Raw genomic sequence first — 18792 nt, forward strand, 5'->3', positions numbered from 1 at the left:
TGTTTGTTGAAAAATTATAAATATGCAAACTATTTATTGAAACAGTATAAATACTTTCTGCTTTCTATAATATGGCCTGATTGTATCCTTAGAGCTGGGATTCTAGCTCTTGGTAATTTTTCTTTATGCTTAATTTAACTCTGATATCTAGTTGATACAAAGTCTGAAACGGAAGACTCTTTAAATAACTACAAGGACATCATTTTATCTGAGAAGAACTCTAGGATAAGATCTCTTTCTTTACGACTTCAGAAAAAGAATATAAGCTGTGAATAACAAAAAGTCCTTTTTCTCTGGAATTTGTTGACCAAACAAAAGACATTTTCTTACATTTGATTCCACTCAAAAAGAACTTTCTATTTATCACCTCCTTTTTTGATAATTTTACTGAAAGCCCTCAAAAAGGGGAAACAAGATGGTTTCCCGCTCTTCTAAGACTGAAGGGTGTAGGTGTGCTGGCCCAACAAATTTGCATTCCAGCACTGAATGAGTTTGATTTGTCTTTTGATGAGGAGAAAGTTTTCATGTAGTTAAAGCCTCAGCCTTAGAGGCCTTTCTAAAGTACCTGGAAAACGTTAGTATTATGTTAACAATCAGCCTGTATCATGCTGGCTGACCAGTCCTGTGGCTCTTACTGCAGTCAGGTTTCTTTCTTGCTTTTTAGAATCTCAACAGATGGCGTAGATATTGTTTTGGACTGTCTTTGTGGAGAAAATACTGGGAAAGGCCTCAGTCTTCTGAAACCACTTGGGACTTACATTTTATATGGTGAGTGGAAAAAGCCAGGTACCTATTTCAAAACTAAAGATTTGCAAAGCTTAAAATGTCTTTAAATCACCCATGCCACTTCTCCCAGAGCTGGAGGCCACTATGTTACACTTTCTCGATTTGACTATTTCTAATCAAGGATTTTAGTGAAGCTGAGCATGGACTAAATTATTGAAAAACAATAGGTAATACAAAGAAGCTCTTAATAAGAGTTTTAAAAAAATATACAAAAGTGAAACTGAACAGACATTTCAGATTGTTAAACGCTATTGGGTGATATAGGAGAAATGTAGGAGAAAGCTTGGATTTGTTGTTCTTCACACCACAGGAATCAGTGTGGCCAAGGAAACTGTAATATAGTTCTTGTAGGAGGGAAGCTTGGAAAAGGATTTCAGGAAGAATGCTATAGTTTTTATTTGACATTGAGGAATTCAGGCCCAGGCTTATGTTCACAAATTTCCATTCATGTAGATGGACTGCTCCACATAACAAGTAAACATGTCTTTCCTGCAGTTCTGCCAGGTTGCCATGTTGTGTGTTGCTACAGCAGGCCAGGCTTCTGTAGGAGGACAGCTGAAGGGATTGCTAAACTTTTGAAATGAAGAACATATCTGTATTGCTGTGGAAGGTGCAGTGGCATCATGGATAAGCGTACCTGCTTCCTTGGGCTTACATCTGGCTAGCAGAGTGGCAACAACGAATGCATTGTCACTTGGGGACCTGCCTGGACTGTACAAGTCAACCTGGTTGCCTGTTTGTAACGAAGTCGCTGCCAATGAATTGTCATTATGTTTGTTAACAGGTTGTAGTGTGCAGGCATGTATATTCACATGTGTAGTGGTCAGTTGTATCTTTACAGATACAGAGAAAGGACACCTGTGTGCTAGTCACTGCTAAATAACAGTGTATCAGAGACAAATGGCATTTTAATGCAAAGAAAGAGAGAGCTATAGAAGAGTTTTGGTGTTAAGATGCCTAGTAGCACTTAACCTGTTCTTGGTTTGGGAAGATTTCACAGACTGTTTTGTCATCTTGGAATACCTATGAACTTGTAGGGCTCAGTTACCTGAGCCTCTGTTATTTATTCCCAAAGTATAAGGGTGTCTACTAATACCTTCTGAAACTTGGGAAACATTTTTTTTTCTTAAATATGAACTGTGGAAATGATTTTACATGTAATAAATGGTCCTTACTTTTTACAGGCTCATCTAACATGGTTACTGGGGAGACAAAAAGCTTCTTCAGTTTTGCAAAATCAGTAAGTGTCCCAGTGCTGTGATTCTGCTCTTTCCTCTTAACTTCAGTCTTTTCTGTAGCATTTTCATCTTTATCATTCTCATTTATCTCTACTAAGTTGTTACTTCTGATGTTGCTAAAGAGGGTGGTTTTCTAACTGCAGTGTGGTCTGACGTGTTTTCTTCTGATACAACAGCTAGACAGGAATTGGATCTGTGTGCGGTGCATATTTAAATTGTTAGCTCTTAGACATATATCTCTTTTACAGCTAAGTTTAAAGTTAGACTGCATTTATTTATTTACTTATGGCAGGATATCATATCCATGGATATGGATAACTGTACCCTGTAGGTTCCTCGTATCTGAAAACACGGTTGGGACAGTGAAATGAATTAAAGGAGATATTGAAGGAGATACATCTCTTAAGGTGGGGCTTGTGTCCAGTCATTTTTAGTTTTTCAGAAGTTACTTCCATACAGAAATGCATTTTTCAGTTCTCCATATTCATTTCAAGTGACATCAAAGAGATGATGATGTTGTATTTCTTTCCTAATTGATAATGTCAACAAATCCAAAATTCAAGGGTTAAATTTTTTTCTTAATCTTTCTGCAACAACAAAAATCTTCTGAGAAATCGTAGAGATTGAATAAGGGACAAATCTATCAAATAAACTGCTAGTGAGAAATAAATTAACCAAGAGTGAAAGTGATTCCTTCAAACAAGAAAAACAGAGGGAGAAATCTTGACTGAAGATCTGTCATACAATCTTTCTGCCAAGAGCTCATTTACAGCTTCCAGCAACGACTCCTTCCCAGGAGAAATTAGCTTAAAAAGTCTCTGTGTAGTTGAGAACAAGATAAGTCAAAGACTGTAGCAAGAAGCTGTTCTTTGCCTCCCACATTTTCTTAATGGTTGTAGTGGCGTGATCTTTGTTATTGTCATGTGTTTGTGAACTAAAACAAGATAATTTTTACTTCGCAGCCTTTTTACTGTTAATATAAACGTATCCAGATGTGTATAATTCATGGGGTAGACTGGCCCAACGAAATTGATTTCAACTGAAATGTTTTTCAGGTAGTACTGGTATTTATTGACTGAATAAATATGAATAAATTGACTTAATTAAAAAAGCATATACAATCTTGTATAAAAGTAGAACTAGTTTCTTTATGTAATTATACTGCAAAACTTAACTCATCAAAATTGCATGAAAATTTTAATTAAAAATTGACCCATTCACATAAAACTTGCTAGGAGGTGGGATCTCAGTCTCAAGGATGCCCTTGGGCTAAATGAGAGAAAATAATTTCATTAGATATTATGAGGCTTGCTCAAATATCACAAATGTAATAATGGGTGAAGAGTAAATGGAAACTGATAAACAGTGCATAGTTTCCTTGGTTTTGAGAGAAGAATAATAGTCAAGAGCTGCCTGCAAAGGTTTGGGTAGCTTGCATGGCTCTCTTAAGATAACGAAGAATAGCAGAAGAAAGGAGGTCTAAATGCTGGACTTCTAGAGCCACATCCTAAACCCAGGTCGGTTTGCCATTCTTGGAATACCCTAATCTCATGCAACACATGTCTGTGTTTTATACCCACATGTCAGTCAGCTGCACACTTTTATGCCTTTGCCTTAAATAACATCTTTACTGCTTCTCTTGGCTACTGTTCAGATCTGACAGATGAGTAGTGTATCACATCTGCCCAGTCAGTTTTCTTGTGAAGTTTCCCATACATTCCTTGAATAATGTTTTTCTAACTCTGCTGTTGTTTGTTGCTTTCCAGTGGTGGCAGGTTGAGAAAGTAAATCCTATCAAGCTCTATGAGGAGAACAAAGTCATTGCTGGATTTTCCCTGTTGAATCTACTTTTCAAACAGAATCGAGGTGGCCTGATCAAGAGTGTGATGGACAAACTCCTAAATCTATATAACAATAAGAAGATCAAGCCTGTGGTTGATTCATTATGGGCTTTGGAAGAGGTAGGAGCAAAATTCTTCCCCATTTTGAAATGCCTGCCTGAAATATATGAACTTTTAGATGTGAAACTAGATTTACATATGTTCTCTAGTTATTAATATATTCTGCTTTTTAGATTGTGCACACGTTAACTCCAAAGCCCCTGCTATTTAGAAATTCTCTGATCCAGAGTTATCAACACAGTTCTCTAAAATATTTCTGGAGTTTCAAATGCTCTGTGCAAAGTTCTTGAAAATACTAATAATGTGGGGTTTCAATCTTAGAAAATTGTTTCTGTTTCCTAAGTTCGTGAAATATGTGACTAACAAGTACGGTGTGAAATGCAGGCATTATAATTGAGAACAACTTAAAATCTATTCTGAGAAAAAGATCTAATACATAAGCTTTAGTTTCAGTGTTACGTTTATGCTAGCAAACCTTGGAAGCTGGGAGGTTTTCAGGAAGTTACTGAAAATGTATCACAGGCAGTCAAATCAGAAATCACTTTTAAGGTAAGTTACATTTGTGGAGTGTGGGGTTTCTGGTTCTTTTTTTCCTTCTAATTGCTCAACTCTTTTTAGACATATAATGAAACTAATCTGATCGTAGCCTGGCCAATTATAAGCCCCTTCACCTAAGCACTATTTCTGAGACCTTTATACTTAAGATGCTGAAAAATGGACGTAAGTATTTTTTGAGGTGTGAACAGACATCAATGTATAAACAAACAGTATGATTATAGTAGCACTGCCAGATTAATATTTGTTTCATGTGTTTGTGAACTGCACTGAGCCTGACACTTCACTTAAGGTGATGATCTGTAAGAGCTCTGCTGAACGTGGATTGTGGTTGTATCGTTGTATGGCTGCTGTTCAGAAGGTGCTGTGACAAAATTCTGTCTGTGTCTGAGCATGTTAGGTGGTACTACCATGTATCCATGAGGAAATAGTAACCATCGGAGTTAGTAAAATACAATATTATTAATGTATTAAGATTTTGAATGCCCTGTGGGCAGGGATCTGAGCTCAGCATGTTGTTCATTATTTGAGTGGCATTATAGCACCCCCCACTGTCAAGGACACAAGTAAGATATTGTGAGTTGTATGGTGGGACAGCTCAGCCTCTGACAGTTCTTGGAGCAGGATGCATTGCACCTTCACTGGGGCTTGTACACGCCTGGGCCAGCTTATGTGACAAGGCCTGTACTGCCTTAGGTTGTGCTAATGTGGGAGCTAGATGTCTCCCCATGCTATCACTGCATCTGTCCCGGCGTACCTCAACATGCCGTTCTGTGTGGTACAGCAGATGCCAACAGTCCAGCATGATACAGGCTCTGTTCCTCTCCAGCAAAACAGAGGACTGACAACTTCCCCAGCAATCTCTTCCTGTTTCTCTAAAACATCCACCTGAGGCCACACTGACACTGACAGCAACCCAGTAACACCTCGGGCTTTTACCAGCAAGTGGCATGGGAGTGCCTAATTCTCACCATGGAACTGCTTAAGGGAAATCAGATCTTGTGATAGAGAGCAGCTGGCTCAGGCAAGACACAGTCCTCTGCTATTGTCTGCAAGGGAGAGAGCCCTTTGAAGAGCAGTGTAAAATAGAAATGGGATCAGTTCTAGGTTTTTGATGTGGGTTTTTCTAAACTTAATAATTAAATAAGCTTAGGAGGTATTTTAAACATTTAAGTGGCACAAGTCTCTAGGCATTCTGCAATTCCTGTGTTGATGTAAGTATGTACTTTTCATGTATTGGTATCGAAAGGATAATTAAAATAGTAGCAATAGTTTAAAAAGTCTTGATCAAGAACATAACGTGAAAAAACTACATGCAGCAGGCTGATCTTAATAGTCAACATAATGGGAATTTGTTGGAAAACTTCTGTTTGATAACATTTCATCTTAACATTTGGCAGTAACACGCACCATCCCTACCGGTAGATTGTGAAATGTGTAAATACATCTGTTAAAAAGCACAGTCTAGAAAACTACAGCTCATTTATCGTGCCTGCTCACTTTCCATGAGCTATCTGGTGACTTACGAAGGAAATGTCTGCCTGGTATCTGCAGGGGTACAACAGTGCTAGAGGTGTCCTCAATCAATTGCAAAGTATTACTGAAATATTACTCAGAGCATTATGATTTGGGGAATATATTTTTGTGGGTATAAAAATAACTGAGGGCTGACTCTCAAGTTAATAAGATACACAGAAAAATGTGTCATAGCTGAGGACTAAATGGAACCAGACTGAAGAAAGGTTGGTGTGTATTTTTGTTCTGTTTTGGGAGGTTTCTTATTTTAACTCCATAGCTCTAACATCTCCCCCCTTCAGAGTTTGACATTTGATTGCTTTTCATTTCCTATTGAGTAAGCCTGATTTTTTTTTTTTTTCCCAAATGTCCACTTTTATTTGACTGTTCTCAGTAGTCTTCATGAGAGACTAAGCCAATATGACAAATTTTTACCATTGATGTTTCCTGAGGAAGTCTGACCCATAAGAGCACTGAGAATAAATGTTTAACTAGAGAGTGTCAGAAAGGTAGACTCCCTGCATGACATTTGAAAATGAATGACTGAATAGTTTTTTTGTGGAAGAATATCACCCTCTCCGGAGGCTCACAGGAGAATCCATTTGTCCTCCGACTAGTAATTTTTTAATAGAGATGAGCTTGAATCCAGTAAGTGACATTCAAAATGAAAATACTTAAAGGAAAAAAAATCTCAGAGGAGTCTTAACCATGGGACACCTTTCCAAATGTTTAATGTTAAATACCTGAATGCATCATCACATACCTAAAAGTTTTGATCTATATATAAAAGGTATATCCCCAAAACATTCCTTCAGCTTGCTTTAATCACTCTGCATTTGCATTTGTTTTTACGTATTTCTTCATTGTGCAAATATCAATTCACAAATTAATGTGGACTTCTCTAAAGTCAACATGGAAGACACCTGGTTTTCTTCCAAAATTGTATTATACTACAAATACTTATCTTATCAATCCTGTATCAGTTGCCATAGCCATCTGTGTATCAGAGCTGAAAAGCATCTTTGCAGTCTTAGAAGACAGTAAGTTGTATGTACAGTGGTGTTCCCTTTTGCTGCTTGAGGCTGGTTGCTACAGGACCACTTCCTTGCGTGATATCCTCAGAATTGAGGGCTTTAAATTCTAGTGCTTGTGAGAACAGCCAGAGAAAGGTTTTATGTCTGTTTAATAGGTCTCAGTGAACTGTGTAAAAAAGATTTCATTGTTCTGAAAGCCTGGTATGGTTCCTTGAACAGCATTTATTTCTTAATACGTTCTGCAGGAGTACACAGTTTGAATTTAAAATAATATACTGATTAGAGAATATTGTAATCGCAGTGAATTTTTGCTTTTTAAAGTGTTTCAAGTGGCAGTAATACAGGATTTAGGGAAAGGTATTAGATGGCTGTTTGTCACATAGTGGATGTTAAGTGATGTCTGGTTGGCTGTCAAATAATATTCAAGATAGCACTGTTCAGAAATTATTAGGCAGACTTAGCTTGATACTATTCCTGTTTATCAATAAAGGTTTTTCTGAGTGTCAGTGAGATCATTCTAATTACAATCCCTTATGGTGGTCTGATTTCTCTTGGTTTAGGGCCTCCTTAGAAGGCCATGAAAATCAGTGGAAGGGCCTCTAGTTTCACTGGCCTTTGTTTTAGGATGAGGATTGCCCTGCCTCTTAATGAGTTTACCAATTGACTGAAGAGAGAGTAGGACAGAATTTATTCTGGATGGAAATTTAGAAATTACTTTTTCTTCAGGGCATCAGATTATTACTAACACAAGGGAGATTAGGATCTAGAATATTGACTACTGTTATGGAGCAAAACTACTTGTATTGCTTTGTTATCTGTTGGTGTTGGCTTGGGAAGTGTAACTTTAATCTCATTTACATCCATTAATCCTAGTAAAGTCAAGTCTGTTCTTAAGTAGGCCATTAGAGCCACTTTATGGAGTTAATGTAAGAAAGATTTAACTAAGAGACAGTAACAAAATGCATTGATACTTTAAAATGGAAACCTAACTGCGAAATTACTCATCATGACATGAGTGAAGTCTACAATAAATTAGCTGTTGAGATCTCGCTGTTGTACAGTTATTTGCTTATGCATTCAAGTGTTTAAAAGATGAAGTAATTTATAGATGGTGCATGCTTAAAATGCTGTTCTGTAGTAAAAAGCTGATTGTTTTGTAAGATTGCATTTCATTACAAATAGTAGAGTTTAAAACAGAATTAGTATTCAGTGAATATTTGAGCTTTGTGGTTGCTTCTTTGTTAGTAACTACTTATCTAATCCTTAATTTGCAGTTAGTCACTCTTCTTCGTACTGATTAATTTGTAGCATGCATTTATGCATTAGCATTCTCCTGAGGGTCTGTGAATCTTTGGCTTTGCACAGTAGAGAATTCTAGATTATAAACAGGATGAAAACTGAAGGTTCTTAACCTAGTGTATTGAATAAAAATGTACACGTTGCACTTTTTAAATTGTTTTCTTCAGCTTCTTACAATTGCAAAAGAAAATATGTAGTCAAGGGAGAACGAGTTACTGATACAGAAGCTGTATGTACCTTTGGTGATGTACAGCAGTTAACAGTAGCACTGATAGCATGGAAAACAAAACTCACAAGTTCTTGCACATGAACTGCCAGTCAGGCAGGTGACAGCGCAAAATATGGTCCATGTCATCAAAATATCTTAGGCCCCTTTCCTCACACTAGACTGCCTGCTTCAAAAAGGCCTCCCAATATGTCAGAAAGTTTTCAGACTTGGGCTATTTTGGCCCATATGGGTGACCAGTGAGGCTATGGAAAAACATCCTGACTGCAGATCTGTGCTGTGTACCCAGGATTCGGTCCATTCTTGTCAGGAGTGCACTGTTACATATTAATTATGGTATCAAAGACCTGTACTGCCTTAAGGCTGATAAGAATGATGAAAATGTTGAAACCTGTGGAACAGAGTTGCTACTTAATCTTAAAAAGTAAGAGGATAATCTCATAATATTACACAATCAGGCCAGTACCTTATAGTAGGCACTGAATGTCACCCCATGTCACTGTATCGTAGTGATAATGTAATAGTGTCTTCAGCAGCTCCTTACTTGGCAAATAACAAGGCAACAGCTGCAGCCCAGATCCAGGAATACACTGTGGCTCTCAGCTGTGGTTGAGCTCAATGGAATCAAGGCACTGAACACATTTATGGATCAAGCCCTGTGGATCTTGGTATGAGTATCAGAAGACTCTAATGATTGTACCTCATAGAATATTATTGGCTGGAAAGAGCCCTGCACCTTAATTTAGTTTGTAAGGATCACTGCACTATCAGTCAGTGGTTTTGGCTGAATAATTATGAGAGATGTTGTAGGTCTAGCTGTAAATACAGTTTTTATATAAGTGAGATTTCCTTGTCTTGTAGACAGAGCTTTTCTCTATAGTAAATTGCTAAGGAAAAACCAAGCTGTTTTTAAGAACCTAAACCTAAAGGAGTACAGTGCAAATGATTACATTATAGTAACATTATAGAATACCTGCTGATAAAGTAATTTTCTTTAAAAGAAATATTTTCTCACTTGTTGCTGTTCTCACATACTTTTTGTTCTCTGCATTAGCTTTCAATGTTATTAGCATGCAAAGGAAAGCAGTAGAAGCCTTACATCTAAGATCACAGCCTTACCAAGCTGCAATCCAGTGACGAGAACTGGACAAAGGAACACTTTCCGTACAGAATTCATAGCGTGTTTTGGAGAGGGCAAAGTCATCACAGTATGTCTGGTTTTAGCACTGCTCTGTGGCTCCAAAGGATTCAGGTGCTGTAAACCTGGTTTCTTCCACTGAACTCATCTTCTTGTATAAATAACCATCTCAGTGCATGCTCTTAGATATCAATGTTAGCAACATTATTTAGGGCTGAGGGATGGGAAATCTCAAACTCATGATAGCGGAATAATAACTTAACCCCCTAAAGCAGAGACTTTTAATTTCATCAGAAGTTATTTATGCCTTTCACTGATTTTAGCTTTAGAGGGAAAAGCCTTTAATATGTGTGTGTGTATATGTGTATATATATAGTAAGACATAGAGAAAACTGCCCCATTAGTTACTCTTAACATCTTTAGATAACTTATAACTTAACTATTAGATAACAATCTAATAATAAATCACATCAGGCTGGTACCTTGTAATGAATACTAAATGCCATCTTGTGTCTATTTTATTTTTCTTCAAGTGATAATATAATAATGACGTGCAGGTTTTCCTCTTTTCTGCTTGATGAAAACATTCTTCAGCTGAACAAACTACACCGTTTTTGAAGTCAAGTGTCTTCTATAGCATTTAGAATCTGTATTTGTTCTTCAAGATACGCAAAATAATCTAGAGTAACATGATAAAAGCAGAAGTTCATTTATAATCAAAGTAATAACCCACCCTGAAATACAGAAAAGAATAATTTTTTCGTAAGCCTAATCCAGTTTACTTTGCAGTATTATATTGTAGAAGGAGGGAGATGTAACTCATTCTGTGTGAACTCTCACAAGCGTATCGGTGTTTCCTTTGCTATGATTGCTCCTCTAGCATTACAGTGCAGGGTCTGCTTGTTTTGATGCTGTGAATATTTCTCTGACAGTACTTCATTTGCAGTTGTTCATGAGCTGCTTTCCTGATTTACAGGCATTAGCTCTGTGTATGTACTGTCCTGTGATACTGCCTTAGAACTCCTTTTGTTCTGATGCATGAGACTGTTCCCTTTGTCTGTGTAAAACAAACATCTGTAGTTCAAAGTAAATTTAAATGTTTTATCTGTACATCACTGTTGCTTCTTTGTATACAAACAAGTCTAACACAAGTTTAATACAAGCTTCATGCAGATATCAAAGCATACAAAAATGCAAGGAGCTGTGTCTTGCTGATGTAACAGGTTTCAAAATAGAGATGTGGGGAAAACAGACTGAGAAGCAAAACATGAATAATTCAGGGTAGCTTGCTTGTATGTTCACAATCAAATTATGCACAGTTCTAGGCCAAAATTTCTTTCAAATTTTGGGAAGAGTAAGGGGAAAACTATTTCACATGAATTTTGCCTCACCAACATTAAATGTAATGAACACAAGTTCTAAATTAAAGAAAACTGAGCCATGAGTAGGTGATTTTTGCAATGAATTTTTATCAAGATGCTTATCTGAAGTAAATATTAATTAAAACTCCAAATAATTTCAGTGCTATATGCTTAGAGGAATAAAACATACCTTGAAAGTACTGGAGATTAATTAGGTATTGCAATATTTTTCCCTCTAAACCATTGCATCTACCTGATTATGCGATCCTCTCTACTCTTGCATGAATTAAGGTCTTACTAAATGCCTATATAATTTCATTTACTCTTCTTCCCCATTTAATGCTGTTTAACAGGACTTAATAGTCATAATTCATTCTACCCTTCCTAACTGTATCAGCAAGTGATGGCATAACCCAGCAGTCTCTTTGGCTTCACACACTGTTGATGGCAGTGTAATGTGATTATGATTTTATTAAGAGCAAGATATAAAGAAACAAGGCAACTTAGATATAGGCACTGTGGCTCCATAATAAGGCCTCAGATACATGATATTAGCTATGATTACCACAAAATCAGGTTGGGTAAATGAGCTGTTTTAGGAAACTCAGCCTTCAGTTGTTAAGTCTGATAAGTATGTAAGCAGAAGTCAATTATTTTCAATTGCGATATATTATTCATAAACACTGCATGAAATTCAAGCTACATGAATGGAATTTAATTAAACAAGTAATTTATTTCAGCTCTGTGCTTTCTTTTATGTTTTTTACCACTTTTGAAATTTAGCTTGTTTCATCTAGCCTGCCAGCAGAATACCTGTTTAAACGATTTTTGCCATCTAGAGTTTTCAGAATGTTTCTTCATGCATGCTGGGAATATTCATGCCATAGTACTCATTAAATAGATCAATAACAAAAGAGATGGTGGATATCTTAATTTGCCTGATGCTACCCAGCACGTTAGTGGAAAGATCATGGATCAGCCTGAGAATCTCTCTCTGTTTCCAGTTCTGGCCTCTAAGAGCCAAGGCCCTGGGCTGTGTCTCAGCCTATCTGTGAGCCTTTGTGATCCCTGCAGTCACTGGGGGCTCTGATCTCAGAATGGTATGTGTTCTACCAAATATCGGTAAGCCATTCCATTTCAGGGGAATGATATCTTAATGTTTTGGAATGAAGTAGCAGACATGGAAAAGTATTTTGGCAGTATTTCTGATTAACATTGATTCTGTGTTCAAATGTTGCTGTCACAAAGGTTAGAAGCTGCCTAGTGTGAGACTAAACCTCTCTCAATTAACATAAATACAGCCTGCAGCTACAGCACTTTTCTAATCTACTTAGTAAGCACTCTGCTAAGAATTAATTAGTTATGGAGATACAAGGCAAAAAATTCTTTTCTAGAAGGCATGAGACACTGGAAGTTGCAAGTGCAGTGGTGAGTCATGATGCATGTTTCTGGGTCAGGACAGATTGTCATTTCTTTTTGCCCTTGTGTTCCACAGAGATAATAGCTTCCTGTAACTGCAGGCCAAAGGAAAACAACATGAGACTTGGTTTCTGATTGGTATGTGAGGGCAGGGGGAAATAGGCAGGGAAATAATACAGGAAGCATTGATAGATTCCACTCCAAGTGTGCACTACTAAAGATAAACCAGTCATGTGCTTCCAGTTAAAGCATGTGGGGAAAAACGGATTTGTCATTTATTACAAAAAGTAAGAACAAACCTGTTAACATGGAGCAAGCTGCTGATCACTGTGAAGAAGCAGTATTTTACAGGAGTAGTCTGCTTACTGAAGTATATTAGCTGGCTTTTAGGTAATGAATTGGCACGTGTTCCTTACGCTTTGAGCTGATCTGGCAATACTATACCTCTGCAGAAAACAACCAGGGTGCTGGGTAGGGAGAGCTTTACCAAAGCAGAGGGGGGACATACTTCAGGCATCAAGGACACCTTTAAAAAGATCATGTGTGCATAACTCCAGGAGATAGAGTATATTTCTTCTGTGTTTACCTTGAATGTTTTACATGTTTGTTTTATGCTTCGTTTTAACTGTTTGTGCCCTAGAATTTAAGCTGTTCTCAAGAGTCAGAAAAACAGAGCTTTGTGGAGTCATTTCTCTGTTCAGAAAAAATTTCTAGACTTTTTGTGAAATACTAGAAAACAAAAGCTACTTGCTCTGATACCCTTGAACCAAGCATGCTTCAATCCATTCCTTTTTATATCTGCCTGGTAATGCAGTGAAATATCTGCCTGTCTTCTCCCAGTCTTGCACGCAGGTTAATTAAATATATGCCAATACATTACATCCACCGGCAGAAACAATTTAAAATGGATTCTAACAGAAAGTTTACTTTATCTCCTGTTCTACAGGGTTGGTAGTACCACTAACTGGCAAGGAACTCTCGAGATTTGGAACAGTGAGTGTTTTCTGTCACTCAGAAATAACTGTTGGATGCCATAAATGAAAAACACTAGATAAATAGCAGGTACTAAAGGGAAAATTTTACACCCTAAGTTTTCAAAGATGGATTTAGATGCTATTTCATTCTTGTGCTGTGTGCTCTTACCTTGTCTAGTTTAAGCCACAGAGCCTGTGAATGGAACCTAGGTTTTTCCTCTGTGTCAAAAAATTCCACTCATGCTTCTTTGTTAATTAGTTGACTGGTTTGGAAGGAAAGCTCTTGGTTGTTGAAGTTGAACTGGCAGGGACTGCTAATGTGAGAAATTCAGCTTTTCTCCCAGGGTATCACGAAGAAGTCTGAGGTTTGTGTTAACAGTTCCTACTGATTGTTTTCATTCTCTTAAACTTTTTTGGTCTCAGTTCAAATTTAAAAAGATGTATTTTCCCAGGTGCTAAGGATTTAAAAAAAATAGATAGAAACAGTGGTCTACTTCATGATGTTGACAGAGCTGAGAGATGTCATCCTTATATGTCTGGCACAATAAAGAATACAAGTAATTAAGATTCCTCCTGCCTTTGAAACCTTCCCATTTTTAGACTGGGAAGAAATCCCTGATGATTTTGGATGAGATTTTGGCCTCTGATTTGCAAAAAATCAGACTCGTTATTTTGGGTTTTTTTCCTGGCTATAATCTATGAGTGTAATACTTCTTCAGTCAATTAATACCTAAAAAGCCATTTAAGGAGTCACTGAAAAGAATCAAAAGGAAGTGGGAGGTAAGAATAAGGAAAATCTCTCTCTATATTTAAATGTAATAGGTCCATTTGTTGGCAGCTTTGGTCCCTGTGTCTATCTTCCATGACTGACAGTGAGCAGAAAGGTAATAAAGCAGAAGGGAAGGAGATGCTTTCAGAGACTGCAGAATTACTGTGATGAGAAAGAAACATCAGTAGATACTATGCCTTCAGCATTTCTGCTGTATATTCTAGTTCATTTTTATTTTTATTTTCATACTAATTAGGTTACTAGATCATCTTTTTTACAAAGACAAATTTTGTGTTCTGTTTCATACAAAGTTGCTGATATCCCCAAAAAAGCACTTATTACTCTTCTAGATAAGAGAATTTTGTAGTTTTATGTAGATAATCTTCTACATAGTGACCAGATGATCTGTTGCTGGTGTTAATTATAATTAGGAAGGACAGATGAATATTAAACCTCACGAGCCAATGTAATGCAGCGCTTGGGTCCTACCTTACACACCTTGAGATTCATTACTGGATCATCACAGCATGGACCAATTCATTACGCTCTAGAGAGGAAGAAAATGAATATCCCAGTCAGTGGAAACGAGTGCTTCCAAGCTGTGCTTTAAGCCCACTCTTGGGTTCACCAAGAGACTCAAGCAGTTTCCCCAGAAGCTGTGAAAGTTGGTCATGAACCCTGAGGAGTAGTAGCAGCACACACTGTGTGCAACTCTGATGCCACCTGATTATTAGGATGTTCTGATTTGGATTTTTTTTTTTGAATACCCAAAATCCCCTGTCATGTGTTTTTTAAAGCCTTAAAGCTTTATGATTTTTACAACATTAATGCATACTATGATTAAATTTTCCCTTTCTAAGTATAGTGGGGAACTTCAGTTGGAAGCAAGTTTACTTTTCCGATTATATCTAAGATAATATCTAGCGATTATATCTAAACTAACACTTTATTTTTGTGCATAACAATCATGAATCAAGATTAATGTTCTCACCTAATGAAAATGGATCATATATTCTTTTCAATTGTTTTAAACACAGATGAGTTTTAAAAGCAAAATTACTCTTGGGCATAAAGACATCTCTTAGCATAATATAATCCAAATTTAATGTGATAATTGAGAGTTTTATGTGGTATTGCAGTTTAGTAATAATAGTATTGCTCATTACAGATAATGATATAAATTAACACTAAGGCAGCAAAGCAGATATATTGTCAATACTAAAAGGTTCCTGTATATATTAGCCTGCTGTGAATGACTGAACACAGAGATATTTTGTAGGACAAATCTGTATGTTACAATCACTGATGCAGAGAAAACAGTACTAAAAGGAAGCAGTGTAATTTAAGATTTTTCAAATGAGCAACTGATTTTCCACTGGTTTGATTTTACTGAATGTGCTACTTTGAATATCAAAGTTCAGGCTTTGAATGTGGTATTAAAGTGCACACACTTGAAAACGTGGATCGTATCTATAAGAAAAAAAGCCTCACATCAGACAGCTCCAAATCTTTGTTTAAATGCATTGTTTAATAGAATAGAGGTTGTATAAGAGTGAATTCCTTACCATCAGCAGATATCAACAACCTTGAGAAGAACCTGAGGTTTTTGTCTATTATTTTTTGTCTGTTATATGCTATGGTTATGTCCTGGGTAAAATATAACGATCTTGAACCTTCCTGAGGAAAAAGGGCATAACTGTTGAATTCTTTAGCAGATGTAACACAATGCTTCATCTTTTCCTTTGATTTAGAGGAAATATCCATTATAATTCTAAGAGTTCCTACAGTTAAGCCTATATTAGTCTAGAGCTAGCAAAATATGTGTTACTAAAGCTCTTGCCTGTTTTCCTGAATTATTGTAGCTAGTATATATGCAGTTTGCTTTTTTTGTTGCATCTACACATCCAAGTTTAATTGAATTAGATTAGAAACTGTCTCGGCTGAATCAGTGACATTCTGTCCCGTGAACACTTCTGCTTTGGCTCTCTGCTACCAATTACATGGCAATTTGATTTCGGTTGATACAATGGAATGCTAAGCTGAATGAGTATTCACTATAAGCATTAAACTTTTTGTAAACTAAATCAATTTTTATAGCAATCACATTGGTACAATACTTATGTGGAGTTAAGATCTTTAATATAGGCTTAGAATGAGACATTTTTTAACAGTGCCAGGAGAAATATTAAGTAATAAAGCAAATAGGACGGCAAAATATATTGTAAAACTGTCAACTAGTGAACAAGATAAATTAAAATACTTTTCATTTTACCTAGATGAATGATTTCAATAGTATTGTAAACTGATGTAGCTCAAACTGAGGATAAGCATGAATGATACTCTCTAACATTACAACTGTTACCATTATATTACAGTTTAATATATCGGTGTTTTTTGTTTATAATTTTAATAAAGTTAGAGTGGTGCCCAATGGTAGGATCGGACTTGGCTTTTTGAATAATCAAAAAATACAGTGATGACTTATGAATAATTAGATTTGCAGTTCTCATGGTACTACTTTCTGAAACAAACAAACAAAATTATACAGGAAATAAAGGAGAAATATTTTTTCATTTGGATCTTTAGAGACCTCTGGGATTTACCTTGATTAGTTTCAAGAATTTACATAATTGGTTTACTGATTAGGGATGGATTTTATTGGAGAAAATCCATTGTTACAAAAGAACATGGAGGTTTTTTTCAAAGCCACAATATTCATGTGCTCTTGTAATCTGATCCCAGTAGGTGAATTTGTATATGAAGCTTCTCAGACTTTGGAAGTCATAGTGTCAAGGCTTTTTAATGAATACATCTTTCCTATCTGGAAGACTAAATGTTTACAGTATTTTGTAACTGGTAAGTTTAGTTCCCATCGTTTGGAATAGTGATTCTAGAATAGACCAGAATTTCTTCTCTGTAGTAATAATAAAGGAAGACTTAAAGTTCCTTGGAATTAGTGGACAGGTAGTACAGGAATTTAAAATTTTTTATTACTGATTTTAAGATTCTGTATCATGAAATAAATAGCTCAAAATAGGCTCAAGAAAGAGTCTGAGGAATGTGATAGGTGGGTCTTTGGGAATAAAAATATTTGACTCGAATTGTTTAGAAAATAAGATGAAAAGTTAGAGTGGCAGAAGTGATGTCAGTCACAGGTTTTCTGCCTGACTTCCAAAAAAATCACCTGCCATTTGGGAAAGGTAGGGGAAGAATTGCACATGTTTTCATGAGGCAGGATCTTATGGCAAGGTTCAAGTAGAAGCAAGCAAGGCACAGTCAGCAACTCCTACTACTGCAAGACAAAGAAGAGACCCTGTGACAGGGAAGGTTAAGGGAGAAGAAAAGGAAACTACTGTCATGCAGGTTGTAGTGCTTTAGGATTGGGTTTAAAATTGTTGGTGAGGAATACTGAAAAAGTTGGTAGTGGTGGTAAGCTGTGGCGGTGTGTCTGATAGTGAGACTGTAGAATGAGGTGTTTGTGAGGATCCCATTATTGAGTAATGGTTCTGGAGGATTAGAGAACTGGAACAAGCCTAAAAAACAAATGAAGTGGCAGTAATATAAGCCATCAGCATGGAGTGCTGGTCAAATGAGATCAAAAAAGGGCCTTCCTTTTGGAAAGTTTTCTATAGATTCGCAGCTTGCTAAAACAAAGCAAATCCTCTCTAGTGAGGTACACACAAAGAAATATCTCCTCTACATAAAGTAAACAGTTTCGCTGCCAATGAACAGAACTTTGAATAAACAGGGACTGATAAAAGCTTGGGAAAGAGCAAGAAAGTAATCACATGTGGGCTTTTGTTTTTGTTGTATCCAGAAGGTACTTGGAAGGGCTTTTGGTCTAAACATACAACTGTAAAAAAGAATGGCTGTTTTTTCACCATAGTAGCAGAAGAGGGATAGTACAAGTTCTCTTTTGCATACGCACACAAACCCAAGTGGTGCGTAGGTCTGCATCCTGGCACGAGGCAGAGTCACCAGTACTAATAACACGTAGGAGTTAAATGGCCATCTTTATTCATGCCTCAAACTTCAGTGTACCTGGGCAAGCTCAGGTTGCATTATCCCTAACTTGATTGCATTTGGAGCATATGGACAGTCACATGAGGTCAGAACAGGGTTTCATCCACACCAATATCCAGCTGCGAACATGACAAGGACTGTTGGTTAAAAAGACAATAATAGAAACAGTATATAGAAAGGCACTTAGAGCTTTCTGGAATAGTTTTCTTATAGTATTTGACTCTGAACACTAAAAATTGTAGTAGCCTGTACACTAAACCTGTGGTATGGTTTAAAGAGCTACCGATTGATGCACTAGCACACAACAATATTCCTATGGACTATGTAAATACTGTGTGGTGTTGTAAAGACAGAGAATCTAAGGCATGTAACTCAAATGTTTTGCATGCAGCCATACGGTGAAGCAGTGTTAAATACACAAACAGCATCTGCAGGTGCTGTCACTGTGAAGGTTTAACAGTGCCATTAACGTAAAGTCTGCTGTGCCTGGAAACCTGGGGAATCAGAGCTCCATAGTCCCAAGCTTGCCTCAAATGAAGCAGAGTTCCTGCAGG

At 36.8% G+C, this 18792-nt stretch overlaps 1 protein-coding gene across 1 annotated transcript in view; it reads left to right on the forward strand.

Moving 5' to 3' along the window:
* VAT1L (vesicle amine transport 1 like) overlaps window positions 1-18792 on the forward strand; it is a 63020-nt gene that overhangs the window by 24960 nt on the left and 19268 nt on the right. Inside the window, exons 5-7 of the mRNA XM_074913562.1 lie at window positions 665-768; window positions 1971-2026; window positions 3791-3985. Coding sequence (XP_074769663.1) covers window positions 665-768; window positions 1971-2026; window positions 3791-3985 — 355 coding nt within the window. The remainder of the gene's footprint in view (window positions 1-664; window positions 769-1970; window positions 2027-3790; window positions 3986-18792) is intronic.

The sequence above is a fragment of the Athene noctua genome, chromosome 9, assembly GCF_965140245.1.
Source record: "Athene noctua chromosome 9, bAthNoc1.hap1.1, whole genome shotgun sequence".
NCBI lineage: Eukaryota > Metazoa > Chordata > Aves > Strigiformes > Strigidae > Athene > Athene noctua.